Raw genomic sequence first — 23282 nt, forward strand, 5'->3', positions numbered from 1 at the left:
AAACTCATTTATCAACAACACCCAGAAACGCAGCCGGCTTTGCTGGGCCCGAGCTCATCTAAGATGGACTGATACAAAGTGGAAAAGTGTTCTGTGGTCTGACGAGTCCACATTTCAAATTGTTTTTGGAAACTGTGGACGTTGTGTCCTCTGGACCAAAGAGGAAATTAACTATCCGGACTGTTCTAGGCGCAAAGTTGAAAAGCCAGCATCTGTGATGGTATGGGGGTGTATTAGTGCCCAAGACATGGGTAACTTACACATCTGTGAAGGCACCATTAATGCTGAAAGGTACATACACATTTTGGAGCAACATATGTTGCCATCCAAGCAACGTCTTGCTTATTTCAGCAAGACAATGCCAAGCCACGTGTTACAACAGCGTGGCTTCATAGTAAAAGAGTGCGGGTACTAGACTGGCCTGCCTGTAGTCCAGACCTTTCTCCCTTTGAAAATATGTGGCGCATTATGAAGCCTAAAATACCACAACAGAGACCCCGGACTGTTAAGCAACTTAAGCTGTACATCAAGCAAGAATGGGAAATAATTCCACCTGAAAAGCTTAAAAAATGTGTCTCCTCAGTTCCCAAACGTTTACTGAGTGTTGTTAAAAGGAAAGGCCATGTAACACAGTGGTAAAAATGCCCCTGTGACAACTTTTTTGCAACGTGTTGCTGCCATTAAATTCTAAGTTAATGATTATTTGCAAAAAAAAATGGACTTTCTTAATGTGAACATTAAATATCTTGTCTTTGCAGTCTATTCTATTGAATATAAGTTGAAAAGGATTTGCAAATCATTGTGTTCTGTTTTTATTTACCATTTACACAACATGCCAACTTCACTGGTTTCGGGTTTTGTAGATCAATACACTCTTTCAATGATTTGTATTAAATGCTACACTAAACTCTTATTGTCACATGACCATTATTAGTTTCTTGTATTCTGTTTTATTTCCTGTCCACTGCACTTCTTTTTGTTTCCACTTCCTGTTTTCCTCCATTTTACTCCGAGCGCTGGCTCCGTCACCTTTTTGCTTTGTACCTCAATCTGCCGTAGCTTTCTCTACCTACTCAGTGGCCTAGTGGTTAGAGTGTCCGCCCTGAGATCAGTAGGTTGTGAGTTCAAACCCCAGCCGAGTCATACCAAAGACTGTAAAAATGGGACCCGTTACCTCCCTGCTTGGCACTCAGCATCAAGCATTGGGGGTTAAATCACCAAAAATTATTCCCAGGTGCTGCTGCTCACTGCTCCCCTCACCTCCCAGGGGGTGATCAAGGGTGATGGGTCAAATGCAGAGTATAATTTTGCCACACCTAGTGTGTGTGTGTGTGTGTGTGTGTGTGTGTGTGTGTGTGTGTGTGTGTGTGTGTGTGTGTGTGTGTGTGTGTGTGTGTGTGTGTGTGTGTGTGTGTGTGTGTGTGACAATCATTGGTACTTTAACTTTAACTATACTTCCTGTGCACTCCCCTGCTGCACCATTTCTGTTTTTGTCATTAAGTACATTTTACCTGCCCTTCGCTTGCCGTCTCTGCATCCAACACTGAAGCCAGATCAAGACAGTAGACGATAAATTACTTTTCTAAAGTTTTGAATTCTACAATTGTAAATGAACTAAGAAGTTATGTCTGGTTAGTGTATTTTTAAAGTAATTTATAATCGTAGAAGACAGATGCCAATTTAATTTGCCATGCAATCTTATTTATATGTATCTCATATCAAAACTGAGGCAGATACTTTTTTTTCCCATAACAAAAATATTTGTTCTTGTAACTTTTTAATAGATGTATTTTATCCCTTATCTTCCTTTGTCATTTTCTGATGATTTAAAAATGGAATAGAGGAATAAGACAATGACCCCCCCAGGTCAGATTAGAAACAACCCTGATTGAGAAGCAAACCAACATTCCAGCTTCTCCCGAGGCTGCCCGTCCTCCAGCACTGAGAAGTAACAGGACATGTCGCGGAGAAGCACCCCATCTGGCAGAGACACAAATAGCAAGAAAAATGGCTCCTGATATGGAAAAAGTCAACATTATGAAGTTTTCTAAGAGCATTGAGTCCATTGCAACTGAACTGTTCATAAAAGTGTTAGAACAAGGTTTCTTAACCATAGGGCCAGGGCCCATTGTTCGGGGCCGCGTATAGAAAGAATATGGCCCACTCCGTTTCAGGTCGGTAGCAAACATGGCGTCCTGTTGTCACGGGAGGGGCTTTTGACCAACATTTAAGAGACCCTCTGGCCATACTCTCTCCAATTGGTCAAAAGCCGCTCATGTGACAACAGGACGCCATGTTTGCTACCAACTTTGAAACCGAGTTGGCCACACTCTCTCCATACACCGTGCTGCCATTGTTGGGCCGTGAGCGCCCCCAAGAGGGCTGCCCAAAAAAATATTGGTTTCTCAGGCCTCAGTTGTAATACACTTTTACACCACTTGTGGCAGTAATGACAATATCAAACAAACAGAAGAAGTCTGGAGAAGTTTAAACGCAAAAAATATGACTAAACTGGTGAAAATTAATTTTTATTTGCACTTAAACTTTATTGACAGATTTTTCTTTTTTTGTTACCATTACTGATGAAAAATTTCAGTTAGGAAACATATTCATTATTCATTTATTTAATTTATTTCAGAACATAACCATTTATTTTTCGTCAGTTATTCATGACTCCCTTATTATGGAGTATATTTGATTAGTACTTATTTTTCCAACCAGCCTGAGGTTTATGTGTCAAATAACACACGCTTTCATAGCACTTGACAAGGTTGTAAACTGTAAGTAGGTTAGATATCATTATTAAATACCATTAAAATCAAGAGTGGGATTACTAATTCAGTGTTAATATTCCAGTGGGCCCCTCTGTAGCAAACATGGCGTCCTGTTGTCACGGGAGGGGCTTTTGACCAATCATTTAAGAGATCCTCTGGCCATACTCTCTCCGATTGGTCAAAAGCTGCTCATGTGACAACCGGACGCCATGTTTGCTACCAACTTTGAAACCGAGTTGGCCACACTCTCTCTATACACCATGCTGCCATTGTTGGGCCGTGAGCGCCCCCTAGAGGGCTGCCAAAAAATTTGGTTTCTCTGGCCTCGGCGGTACTCAGTTGTAATACACTTTTACACCACTTGTGGCAGTCATGACCATATCAAACTAACATAGGATGTCTGGAGCTAAAGTCACAGAAGTTTAAGCGCAAAAAATGATGACTAAACTGGTGAAGATGTATTTTGATTTGTTATTAGTTATTTTATTTTATTACTGATTAAAAAGTTTAGTTCGGAAACATATTCATTATTAATTTATTTTATTTATTTCAGCACAACATAATACATTTTTTGTTAGTTATTTATGAGTCCTTTCTTATGCAGTATATTTGATTCATACTTCATATATTCATACTTTCCAGCCAGCCTGACCTGAGCCTAAGGTTTATGTGTCAAATAAATAATGATTTTTGGGATTAACACATGCTTTCATAGCACTTGACAAGGTTGTAAACTGTAAATAGATTAGATCATAGATCTAATTATTAAATACTATTAAAATCAAGGGTGGGATTACTAATTCAGTGTTAATATTCCAGTGGGCCCCTCTGTAGTGGAAAAGTTGGGCTTTGAGGTCTTAGAAGATGTTTTGCCTTTCATCCGTTCAATCATCATTTCATGCTCTCAAACTTAAATAGGACAGCTGTAGTCTGAGAGGATGGTGCTGGACCTATTGTATTTATCCTCTCAGGTTTTATGCAACACAAAGAGTGATTCCACCTGACAGAGGCCTCACTCTTAACAACTGTCGGAGCAAAATCTATCTTGCGGGGGTTTGATTTCTGGCATGACACGTCCCCAACCCAACAGATACATACTGTATGTTGGACCCAGCACCATCCTCTCAGACCACATGTGTCAAACTCAAGGCCTGGGGGCCAAATCTGGTCCGCCACATTATTATATGTGGCCCGCCAAAGCCTGGAAATAATATGCGTTAATAAAATGTTTTCTCACTAAATACATTTGTTATTTCCCAGACATTAAAAATCATGTACTGCATGCAATTGCATATCTTCTAAAATTCAATATTATCAAAATCAAAATATATAATCATGTATTCCAAAATAATTTTTGTTAAAATAAAGAAATACTGTACTTAAATATCTGCTTGACTTATGATTTCAAAACAAAGTATCAATCAAATTGTAGACTGTAAAATTGACAATAGATTTTACGGTTAAATTCCACCGACTGAGTTTTTTACCATAAAATCAAATTTGGTACTGTTTTTTTCCAAAAAAAACATTAAAACAAGACTGACAGCTGTGTTGCATGAATTTTACCTCGAAAAACAGTGGTTTTGTTTCTCCATTCCATTCCATTTATTCCATTTGTTTATATGCTGTAAAAAACTAAAAAAAAAAACACTGCTTTTATTGTGAAATTCTGGTGACTGAACTGAAAGTTTTTAAAGTAAAATTTAAAGATTTTTCTTCTGCAGCTTACGTAAAAAAATATATATTGTTAATTATATATATATATATATATATATATATATATATATATATATATATATATATATATATATATATATATATATATATATATATATATATATATATATATATATATATTAATATATTACTCATTGTTAAAAAACTAAGTTTTTTACCGTAAAATCAACTTTGGTACTGTTTTTTCCCATATACAGTAAGACGCTAAAACAGTAAAAACAGACACAAAAAAAACATTAAAACAAAATTTTACGGTAAAAAAAAACAAAAACTGACAGCTCTGTTGCATGAATTTTACCGCTAAAAACAGTGGTATTGTTTCTCCATTCCATTCCATTTATTCCATTTGTTTATATGCTGTAAAAAAATAAATAAAAAAATAGCTTTTACTGTGAAATTCTGGTGACTGAACTGCAATTTTTTAAAGTAAAATTGTAATATCTTTTTTGCAGCTTACGTAAAAAAATATATATTTTTAATGTATTATATATATATACCCGCGACCCCGAAGGGAATAAGCGGTAGAAAATGGATGGATGGATGGATATATACATATATTACTCATTGTTAAATGCGGCCATCTGAGGACAGCCATGTGGCCCTCAATGAAAACCAGTTTGACACCCCTATCTGAGACTATTCCTGCTTGATCGAAGTCTGAGAGCATCAACTGATGATGAGAGGCAAAAGGTCTCCAACGACAATCTGGACAGTCCAGTTGCGATGGATGAACTGTCCTGAAAGTACAAGGACCTGGATGAATGAGAACACAAATACGTTTACGTTTGGCCTGGGCTTCCGGCGTGGAGCCATCCTGCTCGACACATCGGAAGTAGCGGAAAAGTCGCTGGCAGAAATCATGGGGAAATTCATCCACCTCAAGGTAGGTTTTGAGGAAGCAGCAGAAGCCTTCTGCATCCAAACACTGTGCCGAGATGGAAAAAAAAACAAAAAACCGTCATGACACAAAGGAAACAAAAGTGTAACATTTTTAGCAAACAGAATCTCCAAAGTGGAACACGGTTTAGTTGTGTCGTTTGGAGTTTAACCAGTTCAAATCATCGTGGGTGACATCGTGCAAATCTCGTGTTGCTTTTTCTTACTTTTATTTTTTTTTAAATGTTTTTGTGATCCCGCCTCAAAACTGTACCAGTGATGGCAAAGAGGAAAACTGTGATGATAACCATAGAACTGCAAATGGCTGCTCAGGACAATATGAGCAATTAAGTTACCGAATTTTCCGTACTATAAGGCGCACTTAAAATTAAATTTTCACAAAACTTGACAGTGCGCCTTATAACTCGGTGCGCCTAATGTACAGAATCATTTTGGTTGTGCTTACCGACCTCTAAGCTATTTTATTTGGTACATGGTGAAATGATAACTGTGACCAGTAGATGGCAGTCACACATAAGAGATACATGTAGACTGCAATATGACTCAAGAAAACACCAAAATTGTATATGTTCCATTGAAAATATAGAACGCTCAAAAATGTATCAAAATGTTTTAGTAGGACTTTGGTAAGCTACGAAGCCGCACCGCTTGATGGATTGTACTGTGCTTCAACATAGGAGTATTATTATGGTGTGTGTATGAGGTAAGACATTATCTGGCGTTTTGTTTCGCAATATTATGCAAAAGCAACTTTTACCTTTTGGTACCTGCTGATGTATATTTGAGATCTGCATAAGTCCTGAAAATTTGCGCGAGTCCGCCTTTGTAGTCCGTTTTTTTTCCCCCTATCTTCTTGTTATGGGACATTCAACCTCCGCTGTTGCCATTTCTAATATAAAGTAGTGTAAAGTTCTTACTTATATCTGTCAGTAAACTCGCCATGAAAGCACTAAAACATACCGGTGTAGTGACTTTACATTATTCACCCAAGGAACTTTAGTTATTAGAGAGTTCCCGCCGGACGGTTTTTCACGGGACACATTTCCGGCGTTGTTGTTGCACTAGTGAGCCACGGATGAGGAGATGCTGCTCCGTTATTGATTGAAGTAAAGTCTGAATGTCATTAAAACAGTTAGCGCCATCTTTTGACACTTCTTCCACTCCCGTCCTTGCACGCTACACCGCTACAACAAAGATGACTGGGAGTAGATGCTGTCGAAGGTGAGCCAAGTAAATAAGACAGCCCACAAAACGGCGCATCCTGAAGTGACTGTCAGAAAGCGACTTGAAGATGATCTGTAAAACATCATCTATGCAACATTTTGACCAAAGAACCACCATTACATGTTATGTAGACCACAAGGAAGTCTTTTACATTTAGAAAAAAAAAATAGTAATATGACCCTTTTAAAGCGCCTTATAATCCGGTGCACCTTTTGTATGAAAACAGACCCGCTCATTGGCAATGCGCCTTATAATCCGGTGCGCCCTATGGTCCGGAAAATACGGTAGTTCATTTTGCCAGGAAGATGCTAATATAATGTAAATAATGTTAATGCACAACATATTTTAGTTCATTTAATTCCAACAATACCAATAAAAACAGTGCTCGATGAGCAATTTGATACTGTTTTATAAAAAATAATAATTGAAAATGCATATTATGTCTTATATAAGAATAAACCATCTCTAAGTTAGAGACAAATGATTTCATCCGTCCTTGACTGTAAATAATTTCTCTGACAGGCTTGATGAATATTCAGGTCTTGGATTCCTTAGGGTGGTTGTTTTTCTTGTAAAATATTGGATTAAGTGCGACGCAACTAGGGAGTCATAGAATCAGACGAACATGTACAAGTCCAGTAACATTTCCCATAAATATTAACAATAGTGAACCAAAATAAAACAATCATGATCCTATAGAAGTTGTGAATAAGAACTGACCTCTCCATAAGTGTGCTGGGCCAGCCGACCACCACTCTGAAAGTCCTTGATCACATCTTTAACCCTCAAATTGCTGTCTGCAAAACAACCAGACACAAAAATGACTTGCATGCCACAAAATTAAAGTGTTTGCATTGTAGGTTGGTTTCACACAATAGTTTTTGCACTGAGTTGCTAGGATTTCTTAACAACACTAGTAGTAGTTTGCAGAGGTGTGGACTCGAGTCACATGACTTGGACTCGAGTCAGACTCGAGTCATGCATTTGATGACTTTAGACTTGACTTGACAAAATGTAAAGAGACTTGCAACTCAACTTAGACTTTAACATCAATGACTTGTGACTTCACTTGGACTTGAGCCTTTTGACTTGACATGACTTGCTACTTTCCCCAAAACCTAAAGCTTAAAAAGTTATTTGGGAGCGCTCCGTAGCTTTCATTTTCTACGTGTCTGTCTATCAGCGTGTGTGCTGCGTGTCAGCGTGTGTGCGCTCAGTACAACAGCCAATCAAATTAGATCTACATTGTTTTCATCACACAGCATTCAGCCAATCAAATTGCAGGACAACCAATGAACAAGAGTTGTCAAACAACGCGCCAGTGAGAAAGATTTATACCAAAGTTGGTTTCGTTCGGGTATAAAAACTACGACTTGGTCAACAAAAAACGAATTGCCGTATGCAAATCACGCAGTTAGAATATTACAGACGGAGACGCAACAACTTCCAACTTCGTTCGACATTTGAAGATGCACAAAGAAGGGTAAGTTTTGAATGTAAGCTAACGTTTATTGGCTAAGTAACATGACTTTTATTTGCTGTGTGGTTAAATCAGTGAGGCTGTAAACTCACTGCTAACGTCATAACCATAGACATCTTTTAAGTAGACGCAGCATCGAGCGCTACTGCTTACTGGCGCAGACGAGCAGGGGCCGCCATCTTGGAGTGGTGATCCGCTCCACTCAGTGCAATTCATTTGGCAGGAGCAAATGAACTGTCAGCGCATTTCATTCATTTTACCTCACTGAATACCACTCATTTTCACACGCTTTTTTGTCATACGTGTAGCTATGATAACGGACACATGTTTTATTATTCATAGTTTGCTTAACAGTAATATAATATTCTTATATGCTATAAGTGACCAGACGTCCGAGATCAAAACTGGGAATACAAGCCCAGAGAAGGGGGAAAAAAACGGTAAGCTATTTTTAAGTTGAAGAAACAATATAATTACGTTATATATACATGCGTATATCCTACATAAACAATGTATGAATACATTAGATATCTATATATCTTATAGACCGTATCTCTGTTGCTGCAGCAGCATAGAGTTTATTCTGTCTTGACACTTTGTATTGATATTTTGTATTACATTCTTCCCTTAAATGATCATGTTTACAGTGATTGTTTTATATGTATTTTTTATGTATGTCGCTTTGGATAAAAGCGTCTGCCAAATACTTAAACATATATAAACACCTGAAAGTCTTTATATCAGCTAAAACCACCAATCTGTTTCACTGGATTCAGAATAAAACCAAATGCTGTCTTACCCAACAATGTTAGTATTTGAATATTGTTACTTGAAGACTTATTCCTGGTTACAATTATACTGTTAAGAAAGTATTGTCTTATATTTTGCCTAAAATGAGAATGCATCATAATCAGTGGCGGCTGGTGAATTTTGTTTTAGGTGGGGCTGAAAGTTTGTAAACCAAACCCCTGTAGGGGCGTCATCCTCCCCCAGAAGATTTGTTTGTGATTTTCACATACAAATATTGAAGATCTTTGCTCCTTCTCAACTCTGTGGTAATGTTATTTTCATAAAATACAACCAATAGTACATTAATGTTAAATCTTACTTGTGAAAAGTAATCCCCCGATTCCTATTTTCAACAGTCCGCTCATTTGAGCAGGAAAACGCTGAACACCAGCCCGGCATCTTTGTTTTCTACCTGTCAACTGTCAGTTTAGGCTGCTCGCCGGCTCCTCATCACCACTTCAAGATGCAATTTGCTCGCGTCACAGCAACCAATACTGCGTCTACTTATAAGATGTCTATGGTTATAACATCATTTCAAACACAGCAATATGTTGCGTCCACTGCAGTTTGCTACCTTATTCATAGTTTTTGTCAAGTGATTTTTTTAAGCAGGGTTGCATGAGGTACCTACACATAACGTTACGTTACTCAATGTATCACACACAGTAACATAACGTTAGACAGCGGTCAGCAGCACCGCATATTTTAGCCACCTACAAAAAGACAAACATAGTCAAATAAAGGTCAGTTAAAATGTATACTATATTAAGAATATGTGTACATATTGCATAGGGCCCTGACATCTAAAAAGTACAACTCTGTTCATTGTTATGTTCATGTATTTGTTATGTTTTTCATGTGTGTACACACATCAACACACGTACAGTATGAGATGAGATCAATGAGATAAGGTAAGAACAGAATAGAAACTGCTGTGGAACTAGTTACAATGCAATATGCCATGGAAATACAATGTTAACACTTTTGTACAAATAAGTACAGTTGCACTTGTTTTTGCAAATGTGTTTATTCTGTAAAGGAATGAGTTAAAAGTTTAAAATGACTGGTTAATAGTGCTATTATGAATTGCAATGTCAGTACTATTTTTTTTCCTGCTATTTCAAATGCACTTGTTTTAATAAATAAATACAGCGGTTTAAAAGCATACACAATCTGTGCAAAAATATTAGTCTGTGGTTAAAAGGACTTGAAAGGACTCTAAACTCAAAATGCAGGACTTGTGACTTGACTTGAGACTTTCCAGTCTTGACTTTGGACTTGACTCGGGACTTGCCTGTCTTGACTCGGGACTTGAGGGCAAAGACTTGAGACTTATTTGTGACTTGCAAAGCAATGACTTGGTCCCACCTCTGGTAGTTTGTCTCATGAACTGATAGTGAGGCACCACTCATCCATTATAATCCCGAAAACTGGAAGCCGAGATTTGACCTCTCAAAGCCTTTGAAGATAGATACTTTAGACTAGGGGTTGACTCGAGGGGGGGGGGGGGGGGGGGGCACAAGGGTTAAAAGAATTAGGTCAGGGGCTGGGCTATTTATTTGTGTAATAATATAATATACATACACACATACATATGTGCGTGTGTGTATATATATTTATATATATATATATATATATATATTTATATATATATATATATATATATATATATACACACACACATATATATACATACACACACACATATATATATACACTTCTATACACAGACATTTACACATTATATATATATATATATATATATATATATATATATATATATATATATATATATATATATATATATATATATATATATATATATATATATATATATATATATATATATATACATATATATATATATAATGTGTAAATGTCTGTGTATAGGAGTGTATATATATATGTGTGTGTATATACAGTATATATATACATATATATATATATATATATATATATATATATATATATATATATATATATATATATATATATATATATATATATATATATATATATATATATATATATATATATATATAGAACTTGAATACACCTCACGGTGATGCTTGGACACGTCATCAGTGATAAACCCGGGGTCATAGGGTGTTTCGGGTCTTTAATCATCAGACACACTCGCCCGGGCGACCCAGCCGGGGGTGATCAGACCCCGGCCTGTGTCCAAGTATATATACTGTATATACACACACATATATATATATACACACACAATTTTTTTATTTACTTTCCCTAAACATTTAAAAGTATTCATATTCTCTTCATGTCATATCATGCTCGTTCCAGTGCTGTTGTTTTTAGTTTTAGTTTGTATCCAATCAGAATTCCGCTAGCTTATGTTGCCATGCTGTACCAAACCTGCCAGGTGCCTTAAGAATCAACAATGTGGGTGTATATGCACTGTAAGTGAACAGGGACATACAGTTGATAGACAGTTGCGATAGCCAATTAGATCACGAGTTGTTGTCAGTAAGGCCTTCTAGATGGCCTCATGTTGAACGTGACATTTACGCGTCCTGTGATTGGATACTCACGGGGACGGTTATCGGATGAATTTGAGAACAGATACAGTTGATAGACAGTTGTGATAGCCAATCAGATCACAAGTTGTTGACAGTAGTCTATCTAGGTAGCCTGACGTTAACGAGACTGTGATTGGATACTCACTTGTCACTCCAAAGTGAGTATCCAATCACAAGTTGCAATTTAGCAGGAAGCAGGAACCGTTGCGTTGTAGCCAGACCGGGTTAGCAGAGAAGGAGAACAATATGTTGATTAGGTGGCAGATATATATTTGTAAGGCCGTTTTCAAGAAGAATATTTAAAGAGAAACTACACTTGTGAGACGATGTGGGCAAACCCTGGAAGCTAGCTCAGCTGTTCTGGCGATGAAATGGGGAAATGCCCGCCATTTCCACTCGAATAAGCCGACGACGAGGTGTACCACTGGCTTATACGGCGTCGAATAGGTCATACTAATTGTGAGTTCAAATACTTTATTTTTTCACTTTTAATGTTTTTTGCTATTTTAATTTTGGCAGTACCACATAAGATATGTTTTAATTGCTGACGCGTTTTAATTGATTTTTAAATGCGCCAAAAAATAACCCGTTTTGTACACTGTTGATGTTATTCAATAAAGAGTAGTGCGTAAATGTGTTTATGTATAGTATTTCTCCAGCAATGGCCATGTGGGGACATAAATTATGGTATTTTGAGAGGTAATCTTTGAAGTCAGACATCACTGAAGACTTAGGTGGGAAACGCACAGTCCATATATGTATATATACACACACACATATATACAGTGTATATATATATATATATATATATATATATATATATATATATATATATATATATATATATATATATATATATATATATATATATATGTATATACATATATATATATATATATATATATATATATATATATATATATATATATATATATATATATATATATATATATATGTATATATATATATATATATATATATATATATATATATATATATATATATATATATATATATATATATATATATATATATATATATATATATATATATATATATACATACATATACATACAACTTGGCAAAGCAGTACAAATCTGCACCACACTGTAGAAGACGGGCTCCAACACCAGCCAAAGACTTTAAAAAAAGATCTAAACAGTGGACATTTATCCCTGAAAATATGGAAAAGCTGCTGATGGTGTGTTTGACGGAGAAACATTTCGAAGGAGATACCGTAGAAGTCCACTCTCCCAGGTAAATGCTGTACACTATCATTACATTACTTTGTAAAACTACTGTAGATGTTAGTAGTATATTCTATTGTATTGTTTTTTTAATTATTTGTCATCTTAAGTTTGTTTTTATTTTTAAAAACGGTGCTGTTTTGAGGGGACCAAGCACAAATTCGATTCAATTCATTCCAATGGGAGACATTCATTTGAGATACAAGTGTTTTGAGTTAAGAGATCTGCCACAGAACCAATTAAGCTCCTAAGTTGAGGTACTACTGTAATTGTTTTGGTAGAAGAATAACATAATTGTGTTTCAGTGACTATTTGCATGATTTCATACATCTACAAAACAATGCTGCGCACTTGACTGAAATAAAACCACTACAAAACTAAACTACACCTGCTGCTCTTTAATTGAATCGCATTTTAAGCCACTAAAAACCCAAATAGTGAACATTTACCTTCCATGTATTCTTGCAGCTGGATAAAATCCACGGGCGTGAGATCGCTGTCTGTGTCCTCAGCCATGTTCTGTCTGCGGGAGAGGTGTTTATGTGTCATAGTACAATAGGGCTTCACTTTTTGACTGTGACTCCCTTAAACTGGTTCCCCTCCATTCCTGGGACTGCAGACAAGTAGTAAGTTGAACACTCCCAAAGACAAATCATTGAGGATGAGGCTTTTAAAACATTTGATTCTGCACAAAAAGACAACAAAATGCCACCCTCACATTATATGCCTGTGTTTATCGTAATGCATAAAACACCACAAGGGATATAGAATGTCAAATAATGCACAAGAAGCAGAGATGAGAGAAAGGTATCCACACAGGTGTTCCAGGCCCCTGAGGCCTGACCTTTCTGAGCGACTCACCTCTTCTCAACTAGAAGTCCGGATCCCAGAGCTCAGTTCAGTCGGCAGCAGTCGGTAATAGTGAGCGTCCTCCTGGCATGAGAGGATGACGAGGATTAGCAATGGCAGCAGGGGGAGGAGCCTGTTTACACAATTACTGCGAGTGGCACGGCCTTTTAGGCTGTGAACACATGCAGGCAACTGAGAGTTGGGCTTGAAATAAAGGAGCCTTTTTCACACCTTCATATACTATGAATTGGTAATAGATAGGATAATAATCTATAAATGCTTTATACATAGTATATACCAGGAGTCACTTATATATATATATATATATATATATATATATATATATATATATATATATATATATATATATATATATATATATATATATATATATATATATATATATGTATATATATATACACTACCGTTCAAAAGTTTGGGGTCACATTGAAATGTCTTTATTTTTTAAGGAAAATCACTGTACTTTTCAATGAAGATAACTTTAAACTAGTCTTAACTTTAAAGAAATACACTCTATACATTGCTAATGTGGTAAATGACTATTCTAGCTGCAAATGTCTGGTTTTTGGTGCAATATCTACATAGGTGTATAGAGGCCCATTTCCAGCAACTATCACTCCAGTGTTCTAATGGTACAATGTGTTTGCTCATTGGCTCAGAAGGCTAATTGATGATTAGAAAACCCTTGTGCAATCATGTTCACACATCTGAAAACAGTTTAGCTCGTTACAGAAGCTACAAAACTGACCTTCCTTTGAGCAGATTGAGTTCCTGGAGCATCACATTTGTGGGGTCAATTAAACGCTCAAAATGGCCAGAAAAAGAGAACTTTCATCTGAAACTCGACAGTCTATTCTTGTTCTTAGAAATGAAGGCTATTCCACAAAATTGTTTGGGTGACCCCAAACTTTTGAACGGTAGTGTTCATATATAATAATGATAAATGATAAATGGGTTGTACTTGTATAGCGCTTTTCTACCTTCAAGGTACTCAAAGCGCTTTGACAGTATTTCCACATTCACCCATTCACACACACATTCACACACTGTTGGCGGGAGCTGCCATGCAAGGCGCTAACCAGCAGCCTTCAGGAGCAAGGGTGAAGTGTCTTGCCCAAGGACACAACGGACGTGACTAGGATGGTAGAAGGTGGGGATTGAACCCCAGTAGCCAGCAACCCTCCGATTGCTGGCACGGCCACTCTACCAACTTCGCCACGCCGTATATTATATGTATATATATATATATATATATATATATATATATATATATATATATATATATATATATATATATATATATATATATATATATATATATATATATATATATATATATATATATATATATATATATATATATGTATATATATATATATATATATATATATATACATATATATATATATATACGTACAGTCGTGGTCAAAAGTTTACATACACTTGTAAAGAACATAATGTCATGGCTGTCTTGAGTTTCCAATAATTTCTACAACTCTTGTTTTATGTGATAGAGTTATTGGCATACTTGCCAACCTTGAGACCTCCGATTTCGGGAGGTGGAGGGGCGTGGTCGGGGGTGAAATTCACCAAGTCAAGTATTTCATATATATATATATATATATATATATATATATATATATATATATATATATATATATATATATATATATATATATATATATATATATATATATATATATATACACCTGTATATAAATAAATACTTGACTTTCAGTTAATTCTAGCTATATATATATATTTATTTTATTATATATATATATATATATATATATATATATATATATATATATATATATATATATATATATATATATATATATATATATATATATATATAAATAAAAGAAATACTTGAATTTCAGTGTTCATTAATTTACACAAACACACACATAGCACTCATCTACTCATTGTTGTACTTGAAATACTTGATCAAATACACAGTAATGAAAACACAGTTGTTCTACTAACTGTACTGTGCTTGCTGCTTACTAAAAAAAACAAAAAACACTTACCTTTCACTATTTGAGTAGCCTTTGTTCTGCCATTTGCGTACTGGCGAGCGATCTCTGAATCCGGGAACATATCCTTCACAAATTTGTTGTAAACATCCGCACATGAGAACGGCATGTTGCTTCCAGCTATCAGCATAGCCATCCTTGTCTCTGCATATGTTACACCATCGGGTCTCCATTTAGCGAGGTGGCCCATAATACTGGGCTGTGACCGGTGCTGCGTTGCCGTTGCTTTGTGCTTTGCTGACCGTTCATGACTGAGTATATCCGTTCGGCCACCGTGTTCAATGGAGAAGTCTGATCTACAAAATTTACAGGCAGCATACCCCTTCCCCTTCGAACTGTCCTGGATAAACTGAAATTCTTGTTTCCATTCGTTTTGGAACTTACAAGCGTATTTCTTCATCTTACTCGTCGTCAGTGTCGCCATGGCTGTATCTTCCTCGTTCTTCTGCTTCGTCTCCTTGTTTTGTGCGCAGTTGTGCACTCTCTAAAAGCCGTAGATGTTATAACGTGATTGGGCATGCTGTTTATATCGTGGGAAAGCGGACGTGAAAACAGGCTGTCCTCACTCAGGTCCGCATGGAGCTGGAGGGGGCGTGGCCTCCAGCTCCTGCTGAAAATCGGGAGATTTTCGGGAGAATATTTGTCCCGGGAGGTTTTCGGGAGAGGCACTGGTCACAAAAAACATTCATGAAGTTTGGTTCTTTTATGAATGTATTATGGGTCTACTGAAAATGTGACCAAATCTGCTGGGTCAAAAGTTAATATTTGGTTACATGTCCCTTGGCAAGTTTCATTGCAATAAGGCGCTTTGCCTACCGCTTGACAGTAGGCTTGGTGTTCCTGGGATTAAAGGCCTCACCTTTTCTCCTCCAAACATATTGCTGGGTATTGTGGCCAAACAGCTCAATTTTTGTTTCATCTGACATCAGATGGACAAAGATAAGACCTTCTGGAGGAAAGTTCTGTGGTCAGATGAAACAAAAATTGAGCTGTTTGGCCACAATACCCAGCAATATGTTTGGCGGAAAAAAGGTGAGGCCTTTAATCCCAGGAACACCATCCCTGCCGTCAAGCATGGTGGTGGTAGTATTATGCTCTGGGCCTGTTTTGCTGCCAATGGAGCTGGTGCTTTACAGAGAGTAAATGGGACAATGAAAAAGGAGGATACCGCCAAATTCTTCAGGACAACCTAAAATCATCAGATCGGAGGTTGGGTCTTGGGCGCAGTTGGGTGTTTCAACAGGACAATGACCCCAAACACACGTCAAAAGTGGTAAAGGAAGAGCTAAATCAGGCTAGAATTAAGGTTTTAGAATGGCCTTCCCAAAGTCCTGACTTAAACGTGTGGACAATGCTGAAGAAACAAGTCCATGTCAGAAAACCAACACATTTAGCTGCACTGCACCAATTTTGTCAAGAGGAGTGGTCAAAATCTCAAGCAGAAGCTTGCCAGAAGCTTGTGGATGGCTACCAAAAGCACCTTATTGCAGTGAAACTTGCCAAGGGACATGTAAGCAAATATTAACATTGCTGTATGTATACTTTTGACCCAGCAGATTTGCTCACATTTTCAGTACACCCATAATAAATTCATAAAAGAACCAAACTTCATGAATGTTTTTTGTGACCAACAAGTATGTGCTCGATGAGGCTATGGTATAGAAAATGGAAGGATGGATAATAAACAATAATATAGGAATGCATTTCTAGGTCCATGCAATCTAAGAGTGAACAACATGATTGGTTGCAGTACATTTTGTTAGTTACTGCAATGAAAATAGAACAACTTAACAAACACATTTCTAACTGAACAATCTGTCAGGTATGTAAATACTTAATGAACAGGAAGGGAGGCCACAACTCGTCCCATTGACAAGTGGGCAATAAGGGATACAAATTAACAATAATTTATGCAACAGCCATCTAAATGGGAATAAGTCTGGATTTTTTTATTATAGTTGTATCTATTTTGCTTGTCTTTTGAAGAGACAGACAGGTAACATGTACCGGTAAGTAAAATGCACATGTCTTGGGCGTTGGCCTTCTCCAATTGACAAGAGGAGCTTCCTTAACTTCCTGGCAGGGACCCAGTAAGACTCGTCAGTCTAGAAATATTAATACGTAACCTCACACAGTATTTATTAACAGCATTTCCTGTGTCTTTATTCATAAATTCAGGTTGTTTATGTTGTGGGTGCACACACAACATTAGAATCAGACACCTACCAGAGACAACAACATGTAGACTTGCATGATCTAAGGAGATCCAGTGCAAGAGTCGTGTTACAAAGTTGGCCTTTTCGAAGATAATAATGCTCCATTTTGATTGAGAGGTACGCAATGTCCTTTTTTTTTTATTGTGGCGTACAGATATTACAACCACAAGCCCAGTGATAGGGATAATTTTGAGTCTAAATTAGAGAAAAGCGAGAGTTGTGTCAATCTTAACCAAAGAAATCAAACAAAGCACCAATATAATTCAGTCTAAGAGACTGTACAAACTACAAGTGTTCACAAAGTACACAGAACAGGAATTATGAACATCTTGAACCCTTTTTTTTTATGGAGACAAAGATTATTTTATGCATTTAATATTTGTTTGCTTATTATGGTTTATTTTATATTCATTATTTATTTGTTCACTGTTCTGTTACGGAGAACAAGGAAATTGGATAAAATTGCTACGGTATAAAAATAGGTAGGATTAAATAAGCTCTGTTTCTTCCTACTCCTTTTTGGACGTGCTGAAACTGAACTGAACTGAACTGAACTGAACTGAACTAATGTGAATACATCTAAAATACATTATATGTAATATACATACATATAAATAATAACGTATCATATATAATATATAGTATATACAATTATATTATATAATATATTTAAGATATCAAATTAAAACAAAATTGTCCAGTGAATGCACAATTAGTTTATTGTCAAACATTTTAGCAATTTTTATTTTATTTTTTTATTTTATTTTATAAACCTTTGTTTATAAATGAAAAAATGTACAAACAATTCAGAAATAATAATAATCAAAATAACTACAGTACGTTTCATCGACAAACACCATCATATGATAGTGCGTGTATTCTCCCTACCGATAAAGGTCACGCAAGAGTATTTTAGCTATAATGGCAGCAATAGTTGGATTTACATGTAGAAGAAGAAGGCTTTACGGAAGTGTATACGTCTTCGCATTTTCGGTATATCCGTCTGAAAAGAAATATACATACATATAAACAATAACATATAGTATATACAATTATATTATATAATATATTTAAGATGTAAAATTAAAACAAAATTGTACAGTGAATGCACAATTAGTTTATTGTCAAACATTTTTGCCATTTACTGTACGTTTCATGGACAAACACCATCATGCAGTATTCTCCCTACCGATAGAGGTCGCGCGAGAGTATTTTAGCTGTAATGGCAGCAATATTTTGAGTTTGAGTTTATTTTTATTTGGAACATGCAAGCATACAACATGATACATCACAATTTCCAGTTTCTCTTTTCAACATGCTCGAAAAGGAGTAGGAAGAAGCAGAGCTCATTTAATCCTACCCCTTTTTTTTTTACATAATGGTTGCTAAAACTTTTGTTCACTTCCTGTTCTCAATGTATTCACAATATACTCCATAAGTAATCACAATACAAATAAATAGATAATAATAATATAGTTGGATTTACATGTAGAAGAAGAAGGCTTTACGGAAGTGTATACGTCTTCGCATTTCCGGTATCCGTCTGAAAAGAAATATACATCCATATAAACAATAACATATTTACTGAAATTGAGTGAGCCTATGGCTTTGCACTTTGTTTGTTATATATATATTTTGCATTCTATTTTAGTTACTTTGAATTTACAACCCCCTGCCGCTGTTCTGTACTGTTTTTGTACTATTTTTGTACTTGTTTTGATTATTATTTCTCAACTGTGTGTAAATGTTGCAATTTATAAATAAAGGTTTATAAAATAAAATAAAAATTAAAAAAAACAGCAATAACATATCACAAATAAAATATAGTATATACAATGATATTACATAATATATTTAAGATATAAAATTAAAACAAAATTGTCCAGTAAATGCACAATTAGTTTGTCAAACATTTTTGCTATTTACTGTACGTTTCATCGACAAACACCATCATATGATAGTGCAGTGTTTTTCAACCACTATGCCGCGGCACACTAGTGTGCCGTGAGATATTTTCTGGTGTGCCGTGGGAAATTACGCAACTTCACCTAATTGGTCCAAAAAATATTTTTGGCAAATCAATAATTATAATCTGCAAATAATGTGCCGTTGCTTAGTGTCTGTGCTGTGTAGAACTAGGCAGGGTAACCACGTAATACTCCATGTCAGTAGGTGGCAGCAGGTAGTTAATTGCTTTGTAAAAGTCGGAATGTGTCGGGTGAAACGAGGATGGTTTGTTGTGATCCCATTATGCAGACCACAGCGGGAGGCAGCGTGCAGGTAAAAAGGTATGCAATGCTTAAACCAAAAATGAACAAAAGGGAAAGGAAAAGGCAATGACTATGCAAAGCGAAAGTAAAACTGAACTGGCTACAAAGTAAACAGAAACAAAATGCTGGACGATAACAAAAACTTACGGCGTCCACAAAGTACATCCGTACATGACATGACAATCAACAATGTCCACACAAATAAGGATAGCAACAACTTAAATAGTCTTGCTTGCTAACACAAAGCAGGTGCGGGGAATAGCGCTCAAAGGAAGACATGAAACTGCTACAGGAAAACACCAACAAAATAGGAAGGGCCACCATAATAACAGCGCAAGACAAGAACTAAAGCACTACACACAGGAAAACACAAACAAACTCAAAAAAAGGCACGACGACCTGGTGGAGTTTAATTTTTTTACGTGTTCTGCTGGTGGTGTGTCTCCGTATTTTTTAATGAGAAAAATGTGCCTTGCCTCAAAAAAAGGTTGAAAAACACTGTGATAGTGCGTGTATTCTCCCTACCGATAGAGGTCGCACGAGAGTATTTTAGCTGTAATGGCAGCAATAGTTGGACTTAGGACGAGTAAACCAAGGAGCGGTGGCTAACAGTGAGAGTATCTAAATCTTTTTGGCGGTTGTGCATAAACTGTTTTGTGACTGGATGGAGATGGAAGGGGATAGTGACGGGATGTATGAGGAAGGTATGGACATGGATAGGACTAGAGGGGAGAGAGGAAAGAAGGGGATTGGAGGGCATGAAGGAAAATCGAGTGCTAAAAGAGTACACAAAGACGATGAAGAAGTAGAAAAGAGGAAAAAGATTATGGAAGATAATTACAGGATCATATATACATTTAAATCAGGTCAAGACATGAATGACATTAGTTTGATGACACTGGTTAAGGGGTTAAAAAAGGAAATTGGAGAGGTGGAGATAGCGAAGGTGCTTAGGGACGGACGACTCTTGATTAAATGTAAAAATGGAGAGCAAAAGAATAAAGCAATGCGGTTGCAAAAGCTGCCCAACAAGATAATAAAGGAAAAAATGGAAGTGGGAGAACAAAAGGGGGCAAGAGGAGTCGTGACAGGAATCCCAAGAGGTGAAAATTTAGAAGATTTGAAAAGAGAAATAAAAGGGGGAACTGTCACAATGATGACAAGAATGATGGCATTTAGAAATGGAGAAAAGACAGAGAGCGAATCTGTGCTAGTACAGTTTGTCGAGGAAGTCCTCCCGCAAAGAATTATGATTGGATTTTTAAGCTTTTACGTTAGAGCTTACGTCCCACCCCCAGTATGCTGCTTCAAGTGCCAACGCTATGGGCACATAGCCAGTGTGTGTCATGCTAAGTTGAGATGTGGAAGGTGTGGAGGGGAGCATGAATATGGACAATGTGGAGACAATGAACAGGTCAAGTGTAACAGTGGCGGGAATCACACAGCAGTGTATGGGGGATGTGTCATTAGGAAACAGGCAACAGAAGTACAGCAAATTAGAGTAGAAATAAATATTACATACGCAGAGGCAGTTAAAGTAAGAAATCAAGAAAGTACAGAACAAGACAGAAGTGAGAATAGTTCAAGTAATAAAAAACAAGAGGCAGCAAATACAGGAATCTCCATGGACAAGCTAGTTGTGTTCCTGGCATACGTAATAAACTGTACAGAACAGGCAAGAAATAAGACTGAGAAGATCAAAATAATTGTCAAAGCAGCAGCAAAGTTTTTAAATTTAAAAGAACTATCTTGGGAACGGGTACAAGGTGAACTACAGAGAGTAGACGAGACGGAGTCATGTTACCACAATCCAACGCCATGTTAATTGTTCAGTGGAATGCCAGAAGTTTAGCAGCAAACGGACAGGAACTAAAGGGATACTGTGAGGAACTCGCATGGCTGCCGTTTGGGTGTCCCCAAGATGCAAGAACCAGGAGGAGGATGAGCAGGTAAGATGATTTTAATTAACATAAACAGAAAATAAAGCAGTCTTGCATAAAAAGTTCCAAACGTAGAGAGTCTATAATCGAGCACTGAGGAGTGCTCCAGCGAAAACATAGACATATGCTGACTGGCAGCAGGTGTGGACCGGCTGCCAATCAACGGCAGGTGAGGAGAAAACAGTGCTCCGCGGAACAGGAAATTTAACAAAATAAGAGCACTGACCGGAAGTGATACAAAAACCAGGAAACAAACGGAAATGAAGTGACCGGTCGTCACAGGGGACCCCCCCCCCCCCTCAAGGAACAGATTCCAGATGTTCCCTGGAAACAAGAATGGAAAAAGGTCCAAAAATTACGGGAGGGTGGAGGGAGGAGTTGGTGGAGGGTCGCCAGGCCAAATGTCCTCGCAGCCAGCGAGGGAGCGTCAGGTGGCGGCGACGCATTGAACGCCGCTGCCACTGGCGAGTTGGGCGACCACGGAACGGCCACATTAGTGGCCGACAAGGAGGCGGAAGCGCGTGGTACATGAGCACCAACAGCTGCAAAGGTCCACACGCAGGTTCTGCAGATCGCAGCCGACAGCGCGGAGGAAGTCCATAACACCGCCGCGTCTTTGGCGGATGAGGAGGAGGTCGCACAGCCGGCGGCGACGATGACGACAGCGCCATGGGAGGAGTCTTCGATGGCGGCACCGTGCAGAGTCCCGCCGGTGACGCGGAATATGTCTGCGCCGTGGGAAGGTGCGCCTGGGAAGATGAAGGTGGCGGCGATGATGTCTCCGTGGGGGGAGACGATGGCGGGGATGACAGCGGCGTGTGCTTGGCTGCACTGCTGCTGGTAGTAGCCCCCCCTCCAGTAGGCGGATGCCAGACGCCGTTCACCACAGGGAGAAGGAGTTCCGGGTTGTTGATGTCCCCTGGTGCGAAAACCAGGGACGGGCGGTAGGGGGCCAGGAGGAGGGAAAAAGACACGTCCCTCGCAGAGTCCCAGCAGGAGTCCAGGAGGGACATCATGGAGGGCTCCACTGGAGCCTTCGCCGGACTGGCAGGACGAGCGGGTGCTGGAAGGGATAGCAGCCGTGGTGCAGCTGCTGGAAGCTGCCTTGGAGCAGGAACGGGTGCTGGGCGCTCAGCCGGTGTTGGTTGTCGTGGCGCCGCGACCGGCGTAAGACGAGGGGCTACGACCGGCGTGCGACGCGGTGTGGGAACCGGAGGTCGACGCGCCGGCACAGGCGATTGCCGTGGAGCCGGGAC

The 23282-nt window shown here is 37.8% G+C and overlaps 3 protein-coding genes across 3 annotated transcripts in view; 1 reads left to right on the forward strand and 2 right to left on the reverse strand.

Moving 5' to 3' along the window:
• dgkab (diacylglycerol kinase, alpha b) overlaps nucleotides 1–13301 on the reverse strand; it is a 39344-nt gene extending 26043 nt beyond the window's left edge. Inside the window, exons 1-4 of the mRNA XM_062055265.1 lie at nucleotides 13138–13301; nucleotides 7353–7429; nucleotides 5295–5436; nucleotides 1906–1980 (exon numbers count right to left, since the gene is read on the reverse strand). Of these exons, the coding sequence (XP_061911249.1) occupies nucleotides 1906–1980; nucleotides 5295–5436; nucleotides 7353–7429; nucleotides 13138–13237 (394 nt within the window). The 5' untranslated portion in view covers nucleotides 13238–13301. The remainder of the gene's footprint in view (nucleotides 1–1905; nucleotides 1981–5294; nucleotides 5437–7352; nucleotides 7430–13137) is intronic.
• The window catches only part of LOC133655258 (EEF1A lysine methyltransferase 3-like), a 477733-nt gene that overhangs the window by 409511 nt on the left and 44940 nt on the right, over nucleotides 1–23282 (forward strand). The window lies entirely within an intron of this gene.
• The window catches only part of dnajc14 (DnaJ (Hsp40) homolog, subfamily C, member 14), a 262644-nt gene that overhangs the window by 234758 nt on the left and 4604 nt on the right, over nucleotides 1–23282 (reverse strand). The window lies entirely within an intron of this gene.

Source organism: Entelurus aequoreus, linkage group LG01, assembly GCF_033978785.1.
Source record: "Entelurus aequoreus isolate RoL-2023_Sb linkage group LG01, RoL_Eaeq_v1.1, whole genome shotgun sequence".
Lineage (NCBI taxonomy): Eukaryota > Metazoa > Chordata > Actinopteri > Syngnathiformes > Syngnathidae > Entelurus > Entelurus aequoreus.